General features: G+C 40.6%; 1 protein-coding gene across 2 annotated transcripts in view; it reads left to right on the forward strand.

Annotated features, from left to right (window-relative positions):
- GPC6 (glypican 6) overlaps positions 1–19435 on the forward strand; it is a 1094872-nt gene that overhangs the window by 965919 nt on the left and 109518 nt on the right. For both annotated transcript variants that reach the window (XM_044249953.1, XM_044249954.1), the window contains exon 5: positions 18513–18643. In XM_044249953.1, coding sequence (XP_044105888.1) covers positions 18513–18643 — 131 coding nt within the window. The remainder of the gene's footprint in view (positions 1–18512; positions 18644–19435) is intronic.

Consider the following 19435-nt stretch of genomic DNA (forward strand, 5'->3'; position numbering starts at 1 on the left):
TCAGCACTCATCTCTCTACCTTGATAAGGATACAAATAGGAAGGCATTGTATACCAATTTTTGGAGTGTTGACTCTATCATCAAGTAGAAGATACTCATACTGATTTTTTTTAAATTTCTGCTGTAAGCAAGTCTACATTGTCTCTGTCTTTTATATATATATTTGACAGAGAGAGGGATCACAAGTAGGTAAAGAGGCAGGCAGAGAGAAGGGGAAAGCAGGCTCCCCACGGAGCAGGGAGCCCGATGTGGGGCTTGATCCCAGGACCCTGAGATCATGACCTGAGCTGAAGGCAGAGGCTTAACCCACTGAGTCACCCAGGCACCCTTGTCTCTGTCTTTTTAAAATTATGTTAGTCACCATACAGTACAGCATTAGTTTTTGATGTACTATTTCATGATTCATTGTTTGCATATAATACCCAGTGCTCCATGCAATCTCTGTCCTCTTTAATACCCATCACATGGCTCACCCATCCCCCCACCCTCCTCCCTTCTAAAACCCTCAGTTTGTTTCCTGGAGTCCATAGTCCCTCATGGTTCATCTCCCACTCCAGTTTCGCCCATCTCACTTCTCCTCTCTATGTCCCAATGTCCTCCATGTTATTCCTTATGCTCCACACGTAAGTGAAACCATATAATGGACTTTCTCTGTTTGACTTATTTCACTTAGCATAATCTCCTCTAGTTCCATCCATGTTGATGCAAAAGCTGGGTATTCATTCTTTCTGATGGCTGAATAATAACCCATTGTATATGTGGACCACATCTTCCTTATCCATTCCTCTGTTGAAGGGCATCTTGGCTCTCTCCACAGTTTGGCTATCATGGACATTGTGTCTATGAACATTGAGGTACATATGGCCCTTCTTTTCACTACATCTTTATCTTTGGAGTAAATACCCAGTAGTGCAATTTGTGGGTCATAGGGCACTTCTATTTTTAATTTTTTGAGGAGCCTCCACCCTGTTTTCCAAAGTGGCGGCACCAACTTGCATTCCTACCAACAGTGTAAAGAGTGTTCCGCTTTCTCCACAACTTCTCTAACATTTGTTTATTCTCGCCTTGTCAATTTTTTCCATCCTAAGTGGTATAAGGTGGTATCTCAATGTGGATTTGATTTGAATTTCCCTAATGGATAATGATGATGAACACTTTTTCATGTGTCTGTTAGCCAATTGTATGTCTTCTTTGGAGAAGTATCTGCTCATGTCTTCTGCTCATTTTTTGACTTGACTATTTGTTTTCTGGGTGTTGAGCTTGAGGAGTTCTTTATAGATCTTGGCTATCAGCCTTTGTCTGTAGTGTCATTTATGTCTTAGTCTTTTTATAGTAAAACCTTACCTAGCTACTTAAAGAACATAAGAGAGAATTTTCCAGGAAAACATCAAGGCCTTCGACATTGGATGTTTTATGTGACCGAGATAACAAAGACTTGCCTCAATGAGGAGCATCTCTCAAATTCTGAAAATTAGTTTAATGTTTTGATTAGTTCAGCAAGTATTTCTGGGACATTGCCTTTTGAGTATGTCTATTTTTTAAAAAGTCTTTTTAAACACTTAGAAGCACAGATAGTAATGGTTATAAGCCTAGAAGTTGGAATCTCATGGATTTGGGTAGGCATCTGGCTTCATTCTCAATATGGAAACTCTGGTTTCACTAAGATGATTTTCTATAAGATGTGACTAAGCAGAGCATCTATCTCCAACAATCTGAAGTTTAAATGAGATATTGCAGGTACCACCTGAGGGGAACGTAGGAAGTGAGTGTTAGCTGATTGCCAGGCAATAGCTGAACCACCTGTTTGCCTTCCAGTCTGAGTCAATGACAACCTGCTGATCCTGTTTGCATCCATACCTAAATCTTTCCTTCCCATCTACTCCAGAGGTCCGCAATCATCTGACAGGACCATGCACACAGCTTGCTAATTCTGCCCCCAAATTTCAAAGTCCTACTTTCCCTGCATCACAGTTTCAAGTTGGATTTGGGGCCTCTGACCTAAAGTCCTACCTTTTTATACCCAGTTTTCTTTTCTTTACCATTGTTTTGAGAGGAAATGGTCGTAAGAATGGAACTAAAAGTCAAAGCCAAGTCTTTCTGCAGTAGGGCACACATCTCTTCATTCCTTCTACATCCCCACAACATGGACAGCTTGTGCTTGCTTCCATGGGCCACATCTTATCTGCAACCCCATAGCTTTTCTTCCGCTGTGTCACCCGTGTCCTTCACTCTGATGCTGACCAAACACCTTTGTCTGCCCTGGCTGGCTGCTTGGGTCAGACTCCTACACCAGTGACCCCGCCCCCTTGCTCTTTGGTTTTTTTGCCAATTGCGCATGAGCTTGTCCCCTCTGATCCAGGTGCTCCAGGATGCTCCCACTGAGATGGTCTAGAGCTATAGACCCTTATGACTTTGGAGCTACAATGCCCATGGAATACCTGCGAACTGAAGCATTTAACTTTTCAGATGGGAATGAATACACTTGCAGGTTATGGTGAAGGTAATGGAAACTGGGTCTCCTTTTTATGCATTTAAACACAACTGCAAGGGAAAACAAACAATTCCTTTAATTTGAAATTTTAAATATAAAAATGCAATATCATCATAAATGTCTGCCTTTCAAATGTAGAAGGTCTACGAAAGGGTAGAATGAGACCTATTTCTCTTGCTTTCATTTAGTTTCCTATATGAAGAATATTTCTCCTTATTAAAGTCTGAACTTTTTGTAGTTATCAAAGAAATGAATGTTTGTTCTACCTCTTTTTTGTTAAGATGTATTATTATTTATTTATTTGAGAGAGAGAGAGAGCAGGGGTAGGGGCAGAGGGGGAAGTAGAGAAAGAATCTCAAGCAGATCCTTGCTGAGCACAGGGCTGGATACGGGCTCAATCCCAGGACCCTGAGATCATGACCTGAGATGAAATCAAGCGTTGACTACTTAACTGACTTAGGCCCTCAGGGGTCCCTGTTTTACTTACTTCTTAAATGAATAAATAGCTGTCAATTTAAAGAACTCTATCTTAAGTTGGTAATCAGAAGAAATAGGTACAATTCAGAGGTAGGAACTGTATTTCTTTTATAGCAATGCAAAATTGAGTAAGAACCCACAAAACCTGCTATGATAGAATGGTCACAGAAATTTAGAATGCATTGAAGACATAGAATATCGTGCAGTCACTAAAAGGGTTGTTTTCTTGGTATAGTGGGGATATCTAGCTAGCTATTGAATTGAAAGTTAAAAGGGAAAACTGCATTTAGCCTGACCCCAATACTAGTCATATTATAATTCACACCAGGAAGGAAGAACCACAAAATATTATCCATAGTTGTCTCTGTCTTGGTAGATGGTAAAGGATTTTTTATTCTCTTCTTTTTCCTAAGTTTTATATAACAAACATACATAAACAGACACTCAATGGAACTGCCCAGTATACAGTTGGATATCCACTCCTCGGCTGGGACAGAGTTGAGATCCAGGGTATTTTATGATAAAAAAGGAGTGAGTACTACCTGAAACCTTTCCCTCCAATTCAACTAATATGTGCTCCAGCATAAAAAGAAATCTAATAAGAAAGTAGTTTTATCTTCCTGGAAATCAAATAAGGACAGTTTAAATTTCATGGCTGGGGTCAAATATTCCTTCCCCAGTCAGATGCATGTTCTGAGAACAGAAGAATCACTGCACTCCCCTAGTCAAGGAGATTACATTTCAGTGAGAAGTTCTAGAAGAGCCTACTCCCCCAAACACTAGTAAGAGAAGGCCCAGAAAGAGAAAGTGCGTACCACGGCTTGACTGCCAGAGCAGCTGCTAGAAGTCCCCAAGAGCACTTGCCTGCTCCACGCCACCTCATGGAGAAGCAGGGCCAGAGAAGTGCGGTGTTGAGGCCCCTGGTGCAGCCAGTGACTCTGTTGCCTCTCCCTTGTTAACTGCATAGACACACGCTCTGGCCCATCTACCTGAGACTCAAGCAGGTCTTGGCTAGAGTGACAAGTTCAAGCACTTCATTGCTGTTAGTTCTGGCCTACTTAGAACAGCAGCTATCCTAACCCCCCTGCGGGCCATGAGACCTTGGCCAAGCTCTTCCACCTCTAGGATCTTAGCCTCTACAACCGTTAAAGGAAATAATAGTATTTCCTACAGCTGGGTATCCCCGTAAAAATAAAATGAGGCTCCAGGCCCAAGCTCACTGGAAATGCTAAATACCCACTCCTTCCTTCTTTACCATGGACTGTTTTGTCTCTCTCTCTCTCTCTTTTTCTCTCCTCCTTCCTTTCCCTCCTTGTCCCTCTCTCTTTCTCCCCACCTCTTTCCCTCCTCAACCAGGTTAGAAAATGTTCTTTATCTTCACCACGGAGTGTATGTTGAAGATAACTTGAAACAAGATGTAGAGACAGAAGAAATAATCAAGTTATCTTGCCATTTCACAGGGCAAATCAGAGATGAGAAGAGATGAAGTCATCACCTCCCAAAATGAGGGTTTTGGTTTTTTTTTTTTTCCTTCTTCTTCTTTTCTTTTCTTAAACAGTCCAGCTTTTTTTCTTTAGGTCTAGTGACCCATGATACAGGGCAGACTGCTCTTTTTATTTTTTATTTTTTATTTTTTTCATTTTCCTTTTGCCTCACATGGCACTGAGCAACAAAATAATAAAAATATATATATTTTTTAATAATACCAGTACACACACGAGTAGGAGAGAAGGGCTCCCATTGCTTGCTGAATCACTCACTAATCACTCCGTTCGGACCCAGCAGGGAATTCTGACAACGCACCTGACTTTTCATTTATTTATTTTTTATTGGTTCTGGGAGAGGTTTGTGATTCATTCCATGTAGGTTGCAAGCCCTTGTGCTGCAGGAACAAATGGTCTCTGGAGTTATTTGCTTTATTAACTTTTAGGGCAAAGGAGGGAGAAATAGGAGAATTGCTTTAACTGCAATATACTGGCAAAAAGTTTGGACTTTTTTAGTTTATCGACACCCGAGTTGCTTTCACGGGTTATGTTTCTTAATGATAGGTTGGCGGGTTGTACAGAAGGAATCAGTATGATGCAGCAGAAGGAGCTTGTTGAAAGAACTGGCCGGTGGTCACATCCCTGCCATTGTGCCCAGCCCGGTCACTAGACTCCTGTGCCCCTGGGACTCAGTGACATGAAAGGGTCAGTAAAATAAAAGGGTCAGATCAGATATAGTCCTCTTTCAGTAAAAGGATTTATGACTTCATGGATGACGGTGAACTTAAACCTTCAGTATTAATTTTTTTGGGAAATGGAAGGACTCATGTCTCCGTAAAGATATGATAATCATAATATAATAACAAAAATTTGTTATGCTGTGGGCCCAGTGTTACATCTAACTCCGCAGTGACAGAGGCAGAGCTCCCATGATAACAGAGGACACCAAGGATCACAATAGTGAAGTAATTTGCCCGGGTCACAGAGCCTATGACTCTATGTGAGTGTTTTTTATAATTTTGTCAAGGACAATGCAGGATCATGGTGCCCATACTGAAAGAACACAGTCCCTGAGGGAAGCTTAAAGAAAAGCTTAATTGCAACCAAGAAGGAAGGAGAAAAATCTTAGGACAGAAAGGTTTTATCTTTATCACGTATGGTCTCTCTTTCAATATTCTCTTTCAAAGTGAAGAACTGGTAATTTAGTGAGTAACAAAATAGTACATTAGCACATCAATGTTATTTGAGCAATTTCAATGCCCAGTATATTGGATAGAGGGAGAGAGAACAAAGGTTTTGGTCGAAAGAATGCTGTTTTTCTTCTTTGGGTTCTTGTTTCCTAAACTATAAAACCAACTAGTTGGTCCAAATCAATCCACCAGATACCAAAACCCTGTGGAGGCACCAATAATATAAAGGTAAAGATATGTAGTTCTTCTGTGAGAAAGATCTTGAAGAATTCTTTGTCCCTTAACCCTATGACTCATCATCAAGGCAAAGACAGTTAGGTTGATATGAGTTATTGGAACGTTCCTAGCTACAAATGACATAAAAAATTATTCATATGAAGAATCAGCAATAAAAACTTAAATAAAGGATTATGGTTGGTATAATACACTTTGATGTCCATCAAATTCATGATTTACAAGGCCCACTCTTTCTGGCTTGTGATGTAACTAAACATCTCAAAGCTATAATACAGCATTGAGATGATGCTGCCATGAATATATTACATTTTTATGAAATGCAATGTATCATTCTGCTAACAAGAAACCAACATCAGAAAATGAGTCCTGGAGATTCCAATTTCTGTACTGTGCTGGGAGTATTGGGGAATTATTTCTCCCACAATTTGCATTTCCTTTTACAGTGTAGAAGCAAAATAAACCTCTTTGTTTGCGCTGGTTTCAGAATTAGATCAGTTTGTATATTTGTTCTCTCCTCCTCTTCCTGGATTTGGTTTCAAAGTAAACAGTTATCTTCATTAAATTCTCTTTTATTTGGCTTAAGTTCTTCAGTTACTGTAATTATTCTGGGTGTCTGTCCCTGTTTTATTTTTGTATCAAATATCTACGCACTATTTTAAACTGCTTTTAATTGGCTCATTTTCCATTTTCTGTTATTTACTTCACTTTGTGGTACTGAGTTCTCTGGCTAGATCTGACTTCTGTCATGGTCTGTTTTGTATGTATATTTTTTATGAACCTAAACACTGTACAGGCTTAACAAAAGAAAAAAAAATATCATTAACTTGGTACTTAGAGAATATGGACAAATTACAGGGAAGAAATAAATAGGACATTTATCACAGAGATTGTTTTGATAGTTAATGGTGAACTTGGACTCCTGAGATAGAACAGGATTTACCTTGTTTGGTAAAGGCAAATATGTCAACAGCATTTTTTTTTTTTAAGATTAACCTAGAAATGACCTCTCACAGAAAGAAAACCAGCCATACTTTTCAATTTCAAGCTAAAAGATCTAAAAAGTTATTTCTACCTAATAAAAAAGTACAATAAGATCCTAAATTCCCACAGAAACTCTTCATCTACCTTATAACACATCAAAAGCCACCAAGGGGCTCTTTATCCTGCAGGCCAGTGCTAATAAAGTTTTGCAGGCTTTTGTGATGGGTCACATGGCAGGGGAATAGACAGGTGGAGTGTTCAGGCAGGGAAGAAGAGAGTAACTTAGCTTTCAAGTTTCCAGAAGAAAATACAGAGAGATTTTTAAAAAATTGTTCCATAATTTTTTTTAACAAATGTTCCATTTCACAACTCTTTGGATCCTAGTCTTGTTCTAGGTTTGGAACTACAGAAGGGGACAACAAAGATGAAAGCCATCCCATCTTGAGAATTACAAAATAGTGGAGGAAAGAGGGACCATAGCAAATATACACATAATAATTCAGCAAGTATTAAGTGCTGTCAAGAATACATCAATCAGGGACGCCTGAGTGGCTCAGTCGGTTAAGCATCTGCCTTCAGCTCAGGTCATGATTTCAGGGTCCCAGGATTGAGCCCCACATAGGGCTCCTTGCTCAGCGGGGAGCCTGCTTCTGCCTCTGCCTGCTGTTACCTCTGCTTGCGCCTGTGCCTGCACTCTCTCTCTCTGACAAATAAACAAATCTTAAAAAGAAAAAGAATACAGCAATCAGATAAGAGTGTTCGGAAGTTTGTAGGGTCTTCAGAGAAGGTTTTTCTAAGAGGTGGCATTGAGTGGAGACCAACAGAAAATAAGATATGCAGGGGGAGCGTATTCAAGGAAGAGAGAGCAAACCATGAACCCACAGAGCCATGAGACCTGGCCTATGTTCACAGAACAGCAGAGAAGCTAGTAAGCAAAAAGGTGAGTGGAAGTAGAGTAGGTTCAGAGAGGTGAACTTGGAAAGCAGAAAGCTTGCATAATATGACACGAGACCAAGAAAATTTAAACAAATGAATGGAAAATTGGACTATCAAAAACTTAAAATTTTTGCATAGCGGAGAACCATGAAGTCAGCCAAAAGATAAACAGCAACGAGTGAGGGAAAATCATACTTCTTTCCTGGATTTGTTTGTTTGTTTGTTTGTTTTTTGGGCAGCAGAAATTTCCTTATATCAATTTGAGTTAGTAACCCAACAGAAAAATGCATGAACAAATAATATGAAGGGGAAACGCAATAGAAATGGTATCTAAGCATATTCAAGGATGTTCAGCCTTAATTCTAATGAGGGAAACTCAAGTCAAAACTACACTGAGGTGCCGAATTCTTACCCTATCAGACTGGCAAACATGGAACGGTTTGATCTTAACAACGTCGAAAAGTTTGAGGCCTAAAGAATCAGATGCTGTCGAGTATTGCCATCGGGAATGTAAACAGGTACCGTCTTTACAGAGAGAACTTTGGCAATATCAAAATTTTAAATGCCAAAATATCCTCGACCTAGCAGGTGAACTTCTAAGACTTAATCAACAGACTTACTAGCACATGTGTTGAATAAAGGATGTTTAAGGATACTCACCGTGGCAGTATTTGTAATAGCAGGAAACCACAGGACATGTTGAGTAGTGAGGAATGAATTTGAAGCAAGGGAGAGAGTCTGTCATTATGCATCTCTTTTTGGACTTGAACCCTTGGAAGTTCTTTAGCAGGTTATCATGAGAATGAGGCAGCATATAGGATACGTGATCGGCCATTGATTTCAGGATGGGTTACCTGTGTGTGGGACCTGGTCACCAAATGTCACTTTCAGAGCTCTGATGGAACTCTGGGGGTTGGGGAGGTCCCCCTTGCAAGGGACAGGGCCACCAGGGGAGGTAGTAGACAAGGTTGCTGGGTGGGGGGCCAGGAACGAACCAATAACACAGGGCTTTTCTTAGCCTGGCTAAGAGCTTCTGACTTTCTCCAGAAGGCACGGGCAACCTTCAGGAGAAGGCAGTGACCTCATCTGATTTGCATTTTTAAAGGCAGTTCTTCTAGCGATATCCGAGAAGAGATTACAGAGCTGCAAAGGCCGAAGCTCCACTAGAGATTAGCTAGAGATTAGCGTGGAAAGAAATGCAGTCCAAAGAAGGGAAAATAACGCTCTGCTTGGGCTTCTCATGAATCAGGATTCTAAAAGTCACAATGTCTCCACTACAGAATTTCCTTTAAAAAATCAAAAACAAAAAATTAAAAAAAAATAAATCAGCTCTGAGAAGGACATGGCCCTTCTGACTAGGTGAGCACCCACTCTCTACCCTTTCACGGCACCCCTTCCCGGGTACTCCTCTGCCTGGCATTCTGTCTCTGTCCCCCATCCCTGTGCTCTTTCGAGGCATCTCAGGAAACACTTGGCCCTCCATGATCTCATGAGCATTTTAATGAATCGATTGGGGTGAAAACAAAGGGCGCAAGTACTCCACGTGCTGGGCCCCAGCAAGCCACAGCAGAAAGCAGAGCCTTCTCCTGGTTCCATCCATCCCATGGGCATAAATGAGCCTAGATAGAAACACTGAAGCCAGAGTGGTTTTTTGTTTATTTGTTTGTTTTATTCTGATGAGTTACTGCATGCCAAAGGATGAATTTATTAGGGTTCTTTAACAATGCCTTCATATTTTTATTCCTTTTTTTTTAGTTCTTTTATCTGCTTCTCCGCGGGGAAAACATCTCTGTTAAGCTAAGACGGGGGTGCAGCAGAGGGAAGACGGAGAACAAGATTTGTAAAGAAAAACCAAAATCAGTCACTATGGAATTCTGATGAAACAATAGATTGTGCTTATAGATTTCATTTTTTTAAAAGCAGACTATTAGGACAAATTTCAACGATTTAATGAGAACTTTGAAATGAATGTGTTATCTTAATTCGTATTTCTCTCAAAGGGAGAAAAAATTGTTTTAATGTTCCTGTGTTTCATCTTTGTCCCTTCAGAAAGATCCTACCCACCATGAATGTGACCAGCGGGCAGGCTTCCATATCCCCCTCCTACCCATGAATCCACAGTGATATGGGGACAGTCCTGAGCAAGTCACAAATACTGATTATGTCAGGTTGAGCTTATTTGGATTAAATGTCCTCTGTTTTCTTAGCATTCTTTTTTTAAAAAATATATATACTTTTTTGAAATATAACTGGCGTATAACACTGGGTGAGTTTAAGGTGTACAACGTGTTGATCTGATAACATGCGTATGTGACAAAATGATTATCACAGTAAGGTCACTTACATTGCCTCACATAGTTACCCTTTTTGTGTGTGTGATGAGAACTTTCAAGATCAACTGTCCTACTACCTTTCTAGTATACAAAACAGTACGTATTGTTAGCTAGAATTGCCGTACTGTATGTGAGACCCCCAGATCTCAACATCTTGTAACTGGAAGTCTCTGCCTTTTGACTACTCTCACCTGTTTCCCCCAAATCCCCTCCACTGAATTTTCAAGGTCATTTCTACTCCATCGCTATTTAGGAAAGGGCTGATAACACCTCATGTAAAAAGAAAGGCCTTCTCTTCTCATCTCTAAAACATTTTGAAAATCATTCCCTTCTAGGTTAAAAATCAGGAGCCCTAAGTAAGATCATTTCTGATGTTACATCTCCTTTTCTCAAGAAATAAATTAAAAATATATATCTGATCATAGGAAATCCTACTGAATATTTCTATCTTAGAGGAACATAAACATGTAGCAGTGCCTGCGGCGGGATAGTTTTTAATCCAGTGCCATCCAAAGATGAGAGATAATGTCTAGCTCCTGTGTCAGAGCCTTTGCTCTTCATAAAGTCAAATACTTAGAAAAAAAATCAGAATATTTGCCTTTTTCCAAACCTGCTTTCTCTCTCACTCGCTCTCTTTCATGCTTACATCCCAGGAGAAACATATGTCCTAATCTGAGGCTAGCTGGTGTGCGTTCGGCGCACCGTGGTGCTTTGCAGACTTAGAGCAAGTTCCTTTTGTATGTTCCCTTGAGGGCAACTTTTTTTTTTTTTGACCATTTCAGTATCTGTCAACTAGGCTTATATCATAAATGTTAAATTGGTCAAATATTAACCGACTAGAGTTCTGACTATTTAGGTCTCTGTCAAACAAATATTGGAAAAATATCTGAATCCTTTATAAATATTGTAAATATTTGGTCACTCTGGTTTCCTTTTGCTGCAAAATAAATGGTCCCCAAATTTAACAGCTTAAAATAACAACCTTATTCTTACAAATCACAGTATAGTGGGTCGGGAATTCAAGTACAGCTCAGGGCGCTGATTCTGCTGCTCCCTCCCTCCACCCCCACGGTGTTGGCTGGGGTCCCTAGATGGCAATCCACTGGGAGATAGGTCTGGAAGGTCCTAGACTACCACACTCATATGTCTGGCACTATTGCAGCTGTCTTATCCCCATAGGGGCTGCTATAACAAAAATACCAGAATCTGCATGGTTTAAATAGCCAACATGTATTTCTCACAATTCTGGAGCCTATGAAGTCCAGGTCAAGGCACCAGGAGATGTGGCGTCTGGTGTAAGCCTGCTTCCTTCCATACACAGCCATCTTCTTGCAATGTCCTCACATGATGGAAGAGGCCAAGAAGCTCTCACGTCCTAATGACTTCCCAAAAGTCCTCCTCCAAGTAGCATCACTTTGGAGACTGGTTTTCAACATGTGAGTTTGGGGGAGGGGAGGCACAGATATTCTGTCTGCAACAGGAAGGCTGACTGGAAATCTGGGCCCAACCGAGACTGTCACCTGAGTGCCCACACACGACCAGTCCAGCATGGTGAGCTCTGAGTAGAGTCTCACAAGAAATCAAAAGTGGAAACTCTAGTCTCTTCAGTACCTATCTGGAAACAGACCGTGCCCTTCCATTGTGCACTGTCAGTGACAGAGCCCCCCCAAATTCAAGGGCATGGGGCATAAACCCCACCTCTCAATAGGAAAGGCATCCGAGACTTTGTAATCATCATTCATTGGCAGAGGGACGCATCCTGAGGAAAGAACACAGTCTTGTATCCCTCAGTAATGAACTCATCCATCACAAAGCAGCTATTATCAAGACATTGATTTAGCGTACAAAAGAGCAGCGGCTACACAGCTTCAAGTCAGCCCCGTGTCTTGTATGTGCTCTCTTCCTCCTCGCATCAATTGCTGTCAGCACTTCGGCCAAAATTTCTTGCAAGTTGGTCCTCTCTTTTCCACTTCCGCCCGGAAGTAGGGCCTTGGATTAGCTAACGTTTGTGGAGAGCTCATCGTATTCCAGGCACTGTGCTACCAACTTCCCAGACACTCTGGTTTGTTTCCTTGCGCCACTGCTATTAGGGATACATGGTCATGATGAACAGAATGGGACTCTGTGGCCTCTGTTACATCTCTGGCATTGAATAGAGGGTCCTAGATGGAAATGCAAGCGCCTGACTCCATCTAACCAGAGGCAGGTCTCCTTACTCTTTGTAGGAAAGTCTGTGCTTACTTGAGCAAAATGCCTTGGCCCAGAGGTGCAGCTTTGCCTGCAGCCCGATGCCTCAGCTTTGAATGTGCACCTTTCCAGCTGAGCTGCAACGCATACCTCCTGTCCTAACACAGTCACCGCAGCTCTGTGCCTCAGAACCTCGGGCTGTGATACCAGTTATTTCTAAAACTCGTCTAAACTTCACCTCCACTTAGAAACAGAAGTTACGGATGCTGCTGGAGCGAGACAACAGTCCTTTGTTTAAAGAGATCCAAACTCTGCCGGCACAGGAAATATGTGCAGAAGGATCAGCTGATCGTTAGCAGACACGCCAGGACAGACCTGGCTTAATTGGCCATAGATAACAGCTCCAAGAGCACAGTTAAAAATAATGTTCCAAATATTTCACAATATAAAAGGCATGGAGGTAATTAAGACAGCGTAGGATGGCAGCCTCTGGAGTAAGTTATGACTATGTTGTGACTTAACTGATTGCAGAGAAACTTAACCAACTACTGTCTTGGTGTCATAAAGGTACTGGGGGGAGAGAGAGGGATGGTTTCCTTCAGCCCCAAAGAAGAGGGAAGGTTTTCCTGATCTGGTGACAGCCTTGCCCAGCCAGTGGGGGGCTAAGCAGTCAGGCAGGGATGCTGCTGGCTGCTCCGTGGGCTATGCGGACCCTCTTACCATGTGAGTTCTGGGGTCCAGGGAGACTGGCCATTGGCTTTCAGGCATACACGGAATGGAGTCCCAGGACTGAACAGCTCTGGTCTTGCTGCCATGTTCTTCTTCCTTAATGTATCTAAACTAGACTCCCAAAGACCAGAGCTGTAAGCCTGCCCCTTAATAGCAAAATGCAAAATACTGGAAGTGTTTTCTGAAAAGCTGCTTTTCCTTTTGTGGCCCTGGGAAGTCCTGTCATGTATATTTAGAACAACACTTGGCAGAGGGATGATTGTTTCTTAAGGAGATGTGTTTTTATTTTGTTTTCATTTTTATTGAGATACAACTGATGTGTAACATTGTATTAGTCCAAGGTGTACAGCATAATGATTTGATACATGGATATATACTGAAAAATGATCATCACAATAAGTCTAGTTAATATCCATTACGACACAGTTGCACATTTTTTTCTTGTGATGAGAACTTTTAAGATCTACTCTCTTTGCAACTTTCAATATGTAAAACAATATTGTTAACTACAATCACGAGGCTGTACATTCCCAGGAATTATTAACTGAAGTTTGTACCCTTTGACCTCCTCCACCCACTTCTCTTACCTCCTAATCCCTGCTCCTGGCAACCACCAAACCATTTTCTGTATCTATGAGTTCAGGTTTTTTTTTTTAAGATTCCATGTATAACTGAGACCATACAGTATTTGTCTTTCTCTGACTTATTTCACTTAACATAATGCCTTCAAGGTCCATCATGTTGTTGCAAATGGCAGAATTTCTTCCTTTTCTAGGACTGAATGATATGCATATTTCACATCTTGATCCATGCATCTGTTGATGGACAGTTCCGTCATTCCCGTGACATGGCTATTATAAATAATACTGCAGTGAACATGGCGCTGCAGATATATTTCAAGATGGTGATTTGGTTTCCCAGAAATGGGATTGCTGGATCATACTGTAGGCCTATTTTTAATCTTTTGAGGAAACTCTGTACCGTTCTCCATAGCAGCTGCACCAGCTTATGTCCCCACCAACAGTGCAGAAGTGTTGCCTTTTCTCCACTTCTATAGTTGATGAGTATGATAATCATTACTACTTTTTTCCATTATTATTATTTTGGTAAAAAACACATCACATAAAATCTACCTTAACAAATTTTTAGGTGAAGAATATAGTATCGTTAACTATATGCACATTACTACTCCTAATGATTCTGAGATTTTTGAGGCTCTACATTGACTTTTGAGTCTTCAAAAGAGAATTTATTTTACTTAGTAAATATATGGGGGGTTGTTTATTTTTTTAGATATTTTATTTATTAATTTGACAGACAGAGATCACAAGTAGGCCGAGAGGCAGGCAGAGAGAGAGGGGGAAGCAAGCTCCCTGCTGAGCAGAGAGCCCGATGTGGGGCTCGATCCCAGGACCCTGGGATCATGACCTGAGCCAAAGGCAGAGGCTTAACCCTACTGAGCCACCCAGGTGCCCCAGTAAATATATGTTTATAATTAGTGTGTGTGTCTATCTATACTAATTTATATATAATCTATATTTATAAAGTGTACAACATAATGATTTGATACATATATATTGAAAAATGATCACTTCGTTTATATATATTATATATAAACAATATATAAATAAATATATTAAATATAAAGAATATATATAATATAAATATATAATACATAAACTAATATACACTATATATATAAACTAGTACATACATCACTAGTAATAGCCTAAACCACATAACAGCTTTAAAGTAGCATATTCTGACTGCTGATCTAAATTAAAAGAAAATAGATACTTACCTACATCAAAAATGTGTCATCTTAAATTGGGTTTTATAACAAAGTAAGTGAATTGAGATAAAGAATGGAAATCTGTGGGGTGCCTGAGTGTCTCAGTCGGTTAAGCATCTGCCTATGGCTCAGGGTCTGATTCCAGGGTCCTGCGATCAAGCCCCTTGTTGCGCTTCCTGCTCAGTAGGAAGTCTGCTTCTCCTTCTACCTTTGCCTGTCTCTGTTTCTCTCAAGTAAATAAATAAATAATCTTTTAAAGAAGACGAAGAAGAAGAACGTGGAAATCTAGGAGCAAGCAATTTGAGTAAATGTGATCATTTGCTTAGGTTTAACATGCAGGATCATCAGTCAGACTGCCTTTTTCCAAGGCCCCATAGGCAAGTGATCCGGAGAAACTCGCCCTGAGCAGTTTTACCATGATGGAGTCTAAAAAGATAAGATGCGTTTGCAGACCCAGAAACCTAACAGGCCAGCACTGTGTTGGGAAAGGAACCAGGAACAAAAAGACTGAAATCACCAAAGAGAAAAACCTCCCTGCTTTATGAGAGGACCCCGTAATTTCAAAACTGGGACACTACAGTAAGTCCACTACACTTGTCCTTACTGCGGGGAGCACAGTGGCTCTCAGATTTCCCAGAGAGTTAAACTTAGCACGGCCTCAAGTCAGCCCATTCATGTCGGAAGAATATACGACTGGCCAGTACCCTTTGTCTTATGATTTATGCAAATATGTCTGTAAAACACCAAGTTAAGGGACCCATGGTTTCAGTTTCTTTAAGTGCATTTGTTGAAGAACTCCATCAGGCCAAGTCTTTTTCCTGTACGAGGTTTCTTGATTCTCCTAGCAGAATGCACCCATCTAGAGAAACTTGCTAATTCATCATAATTAATTGTCATCAAAAAACCTGTTGTAAAGTCTAACGGGAAAGGGGATTATTTTTAATAAAGATACGAAACACATATGGAGATGTAAAAGAAACAGATGAGCTCTCAGACAACAGTTAGCCACCTTTTAAAACCTTCAAGGGAAAAACCTCTAAAGATCAAAATACTACAACCTCGCAATGGGTATCCTCTGTCCGCACCGCCAGATAACTGGGTCTGTAAGCCGCAGAGAAATTGTTACTTTTGTTATAAGATCGTGCTGTGATGTACACAGAGAAGTCTGCATTATCTAAGGGGGAAAAAAATTTGCTGTTAGGGGTTCTTTGGGAGTCTGTTCACACTCAAAATCTTTCCCGTGGTAAGAAGGCTATGCGACAGAGTACCCGGGATGCCTGTGGACTAGACGGACCTCCCTGAGAGCGTTCACTCCGGGAACATTTTATGGGGGTAGAACGGACGCTCGGTTCTGGGATCGGGTGCAGATGGCCAGTGGGTGTTGTTAAAGCGGATACTGTACACAAAACCCAGTGCTCTTCAGAAATATTATCTTTGCTTCCGAGAGAGTACTGTATCCTTCTTACAAGAATTCACCTCTTAAAAGGTTTCTAATCAGCCTAATTGGAAACTGCTTGTAATTCTGAAAAGATTTTGATGTTGGACCTTGACTGAGCATGCATAGCTGGATATGTAATAAAAATAAAGTTTGGTTTCTTGGTGCTAAAACTATAAAATAACTACTATAAACAGCATTTCACATTAATAATACAGTTAGGAAGCAAATTATATGATATATGGATGGTATATTTCCAGTTGCATGCTTAAAATATTTATGCATAGGAGAAAAAAAGCAAACTATCCCGGGTGTTATTCTGGGAAGTGGCATTATGGGTGTATTTCTCTCCTTTGTTATTGGGTTTGTTTTTTTTTTTTTTTCTGTATTTTGTAAGTGTTTGATAATAAACATGTATTATTTTGAAAGAAAGAAAGTGTTTTAAGATTGGCTCCCAAGAGCTTTAGCAGTGGAAAAACTTGAAATCTAAGACTGGAATCTGTATGTTAAAAGTCTAGGCTACATCAAAAGAAACGAAATCTTGCCATTTGCAACAACGTGAATGGAACTAGAAGGTATCATGGTAAGGGAAATAAGTCAATCAGAGAAAGAAAATTATCATATGCTGTTTCTGATATGAGGAATTTGAGAGGCAGGACTGGAGGTCGTGGGGGATAGGGAGGGAAAAAATGAAATAAGTTGGGATTGGGAGGGAGACAAACCATAAGAGACTCTTAATCTCAAGAAACAAACTGAGGGTTGCTGGGGGGTGGGGGGTTGGGAGAGGGGGGTGGGGTTATGGACACTGGGGAGGGTATGTGCTATGGTGAGTGCTGTGAAGTGTGTAAACCTGACGATTCACAGACCTGTACACCTGGGGCTAATAATACATTATATGTTAATTTAAAAAAAGTATAGGCTTCAGTGTCTAATATGGCAGCCACTAGTCTCAATTAAATATTTAAAATTATATTTAAATTAGGGCACCAGTGTAGCTCACTTAGTTAGTTAAGCATCTGCCTTCTGCTCAGGTCATGATCTGCCCTGGGATCGAGTCCCGCATTGGGTTCCCTGTTAGTGAGGAGTCTGCTTCTGCCTCTTCCTCTCTCCTCTGCTCTGTCTCTCTCTGGCTCTCTCTCAAATAAATAAATAAAATATTTTTAATTACATTTAAATTAATTAAAAGCAAACTAATTTATTAACAGTTTGATTCTTCAGTCACACTAGTCACATGGTAAGTTTCAATAGCCCCATTATCATCCTCACAGAAAGTTCTATTTGACAACCTGGAAGCAAACTGTGCCCTGAACACTAAAGACAGAAGTGAGCCAGTTTTCAGGGGCCCAAGAATGGGCGAATGTCCCTCGCCATTGACCGTGAGAGACTCCTCATCAGCAGTGCCTTTTCTACACCCCACCAGTCTGAGGCCAGATAAGCTCAGAAGCTTTCTCCCCGCAGGTGTTCTGCTAGTTATTGATGGCGCAAGGCCCAGAACTCAGGGCTATCATCTCCTCAGGCAGACCTCCTGCCAACATATCACTAGGACTATCTTCTCCAGAAAATTAAAGCTTCGCAAGCAGAAGTTCAGTTCAGCACAATTCCATTTCACAAATATTTGTTGCGCGTTTACAATGTGATAGGCACCATCATAAGCCTTGATCATACAAAACCAAGTAAGAGACATAGCTCTATCCTCCAAAGGATGCCAAAGGGCTAAGACGGAAGGACATAAAGTAAGGACAGGTCTGTTCTTGGAGAATCTAGAAATGCTCCATGCATCTTAAATAGGTTTGAATAGGGTCTCGACATGTTTGCACCCCAATCCACATGCTGGCACTTCTCCAACTTTCTCAATTTTCTCATCCCCCAGAAGAAGAGCCTAGACTCCATGTTTGAAATGTAGCTGATTCCTGACCTAATATCATTTTGTTCTTAATTTTGTTCTTTTGGTCTAACTTCACGTGGGATAGAGACATTCAACAATGTTAATATGAACTGATTTTCTCATGTTTAAGCCTGTTTTTATATATGTAAAATAAGTTTAAATCTTCAAATGAAATAAAAACATAAAATACTGCTTTGATATTTAGTCCTCCATCCCATTTCAGATTATATAAAATCAGGTAAAAATTTTGAGTGAATGGTTATTTTTCAACCAGTTGTGTTGGAACTGTTTAAGCACAGGTTAACCACCCGGAATCCTCTGTTCTCATATAAATCATGTTCCTGTACTTTAACAGATGCAATGCTCTTGGTGGCAGAGCGACTGGAAGGACCATTCAACATTGAGTCTGTCATGGACCCAATAGATGTCAAGATCTCCGAAGCCATCATGAACATGCAGGAAAACAGCATGCAGGTGTCTGCAAAGGTATTTGCACTAGTCATATTTCTACGAATGAGGAAAGTGCGATAATCTAAAAAACGAAGTAGCTAGATACATGGGCTGGGATGATAAATTCTAATACACGGTCGGAGAGCTTTTCCTATTGAGCTACTAATTTGCTACTTCGTTAAAAACATCCAACAAAATGGCATTGAGAAAGGAAGCAATCTTTTCTTTCTCAGCTATTCAATCATGGAATTTCAGAGAGCCCCAGGTAGATGGACTAATCCCTCACATTTGTGAGCAATTTGGGGGAAATTTTCTTTCTAATATGTTTGAAATTTCTGCACACCCTCAGCCTGTTCTCTCTCTAGGAACCTCTAATTATATCTTCAGCTGTGCAAACCAGGCAAATGTTCTATATGTTCAATCGTAAATAATTAAACATTTCATCTGCGTTTCTTTTTTAAGATTATGGCGTAACCTTCATTAATGAATCTTCGGGGGGGGGAAATGCTCCTTTATATGAAGTCAAGCACACATTAAAAGAAGAAAAGTACATTTTCATAAATCATATGAGACAGGGCTTCTGAGGTTGCAGCTGCCAAGCACAAAAACCAGGTGCCCCATTTTTATTTGTCCCACCACTCCGTTAAAGATAAACAGGACCTGCTTTAGGCAAAATTGAGAAGTTTGCAAAGGGTCTCCAGCCTAGTCTTCATCGGCCCTTTTCGCCCACCAGGATGACTGCACAAAGCCCTTATGTTCTTTTTATTGGTCTCCCGGTCATGACGTACTAACCAAATCTATATCAGCCCTTTAAACCTGGTTGGGGAC

Source organism: Neovison vison, chromosome 5, assembly GCF_020171115.1.
Source record: "Neovison vison isolate M4711 chromosome 5, ASM_NN_V1, whole genome shotgun sequence".
NCBI classification, from domain to species: Eukaryota; Metazoa; Chordata; class Mammalia; order Carnivora; family Mustelidae; genus Neogale; species Neogale vison.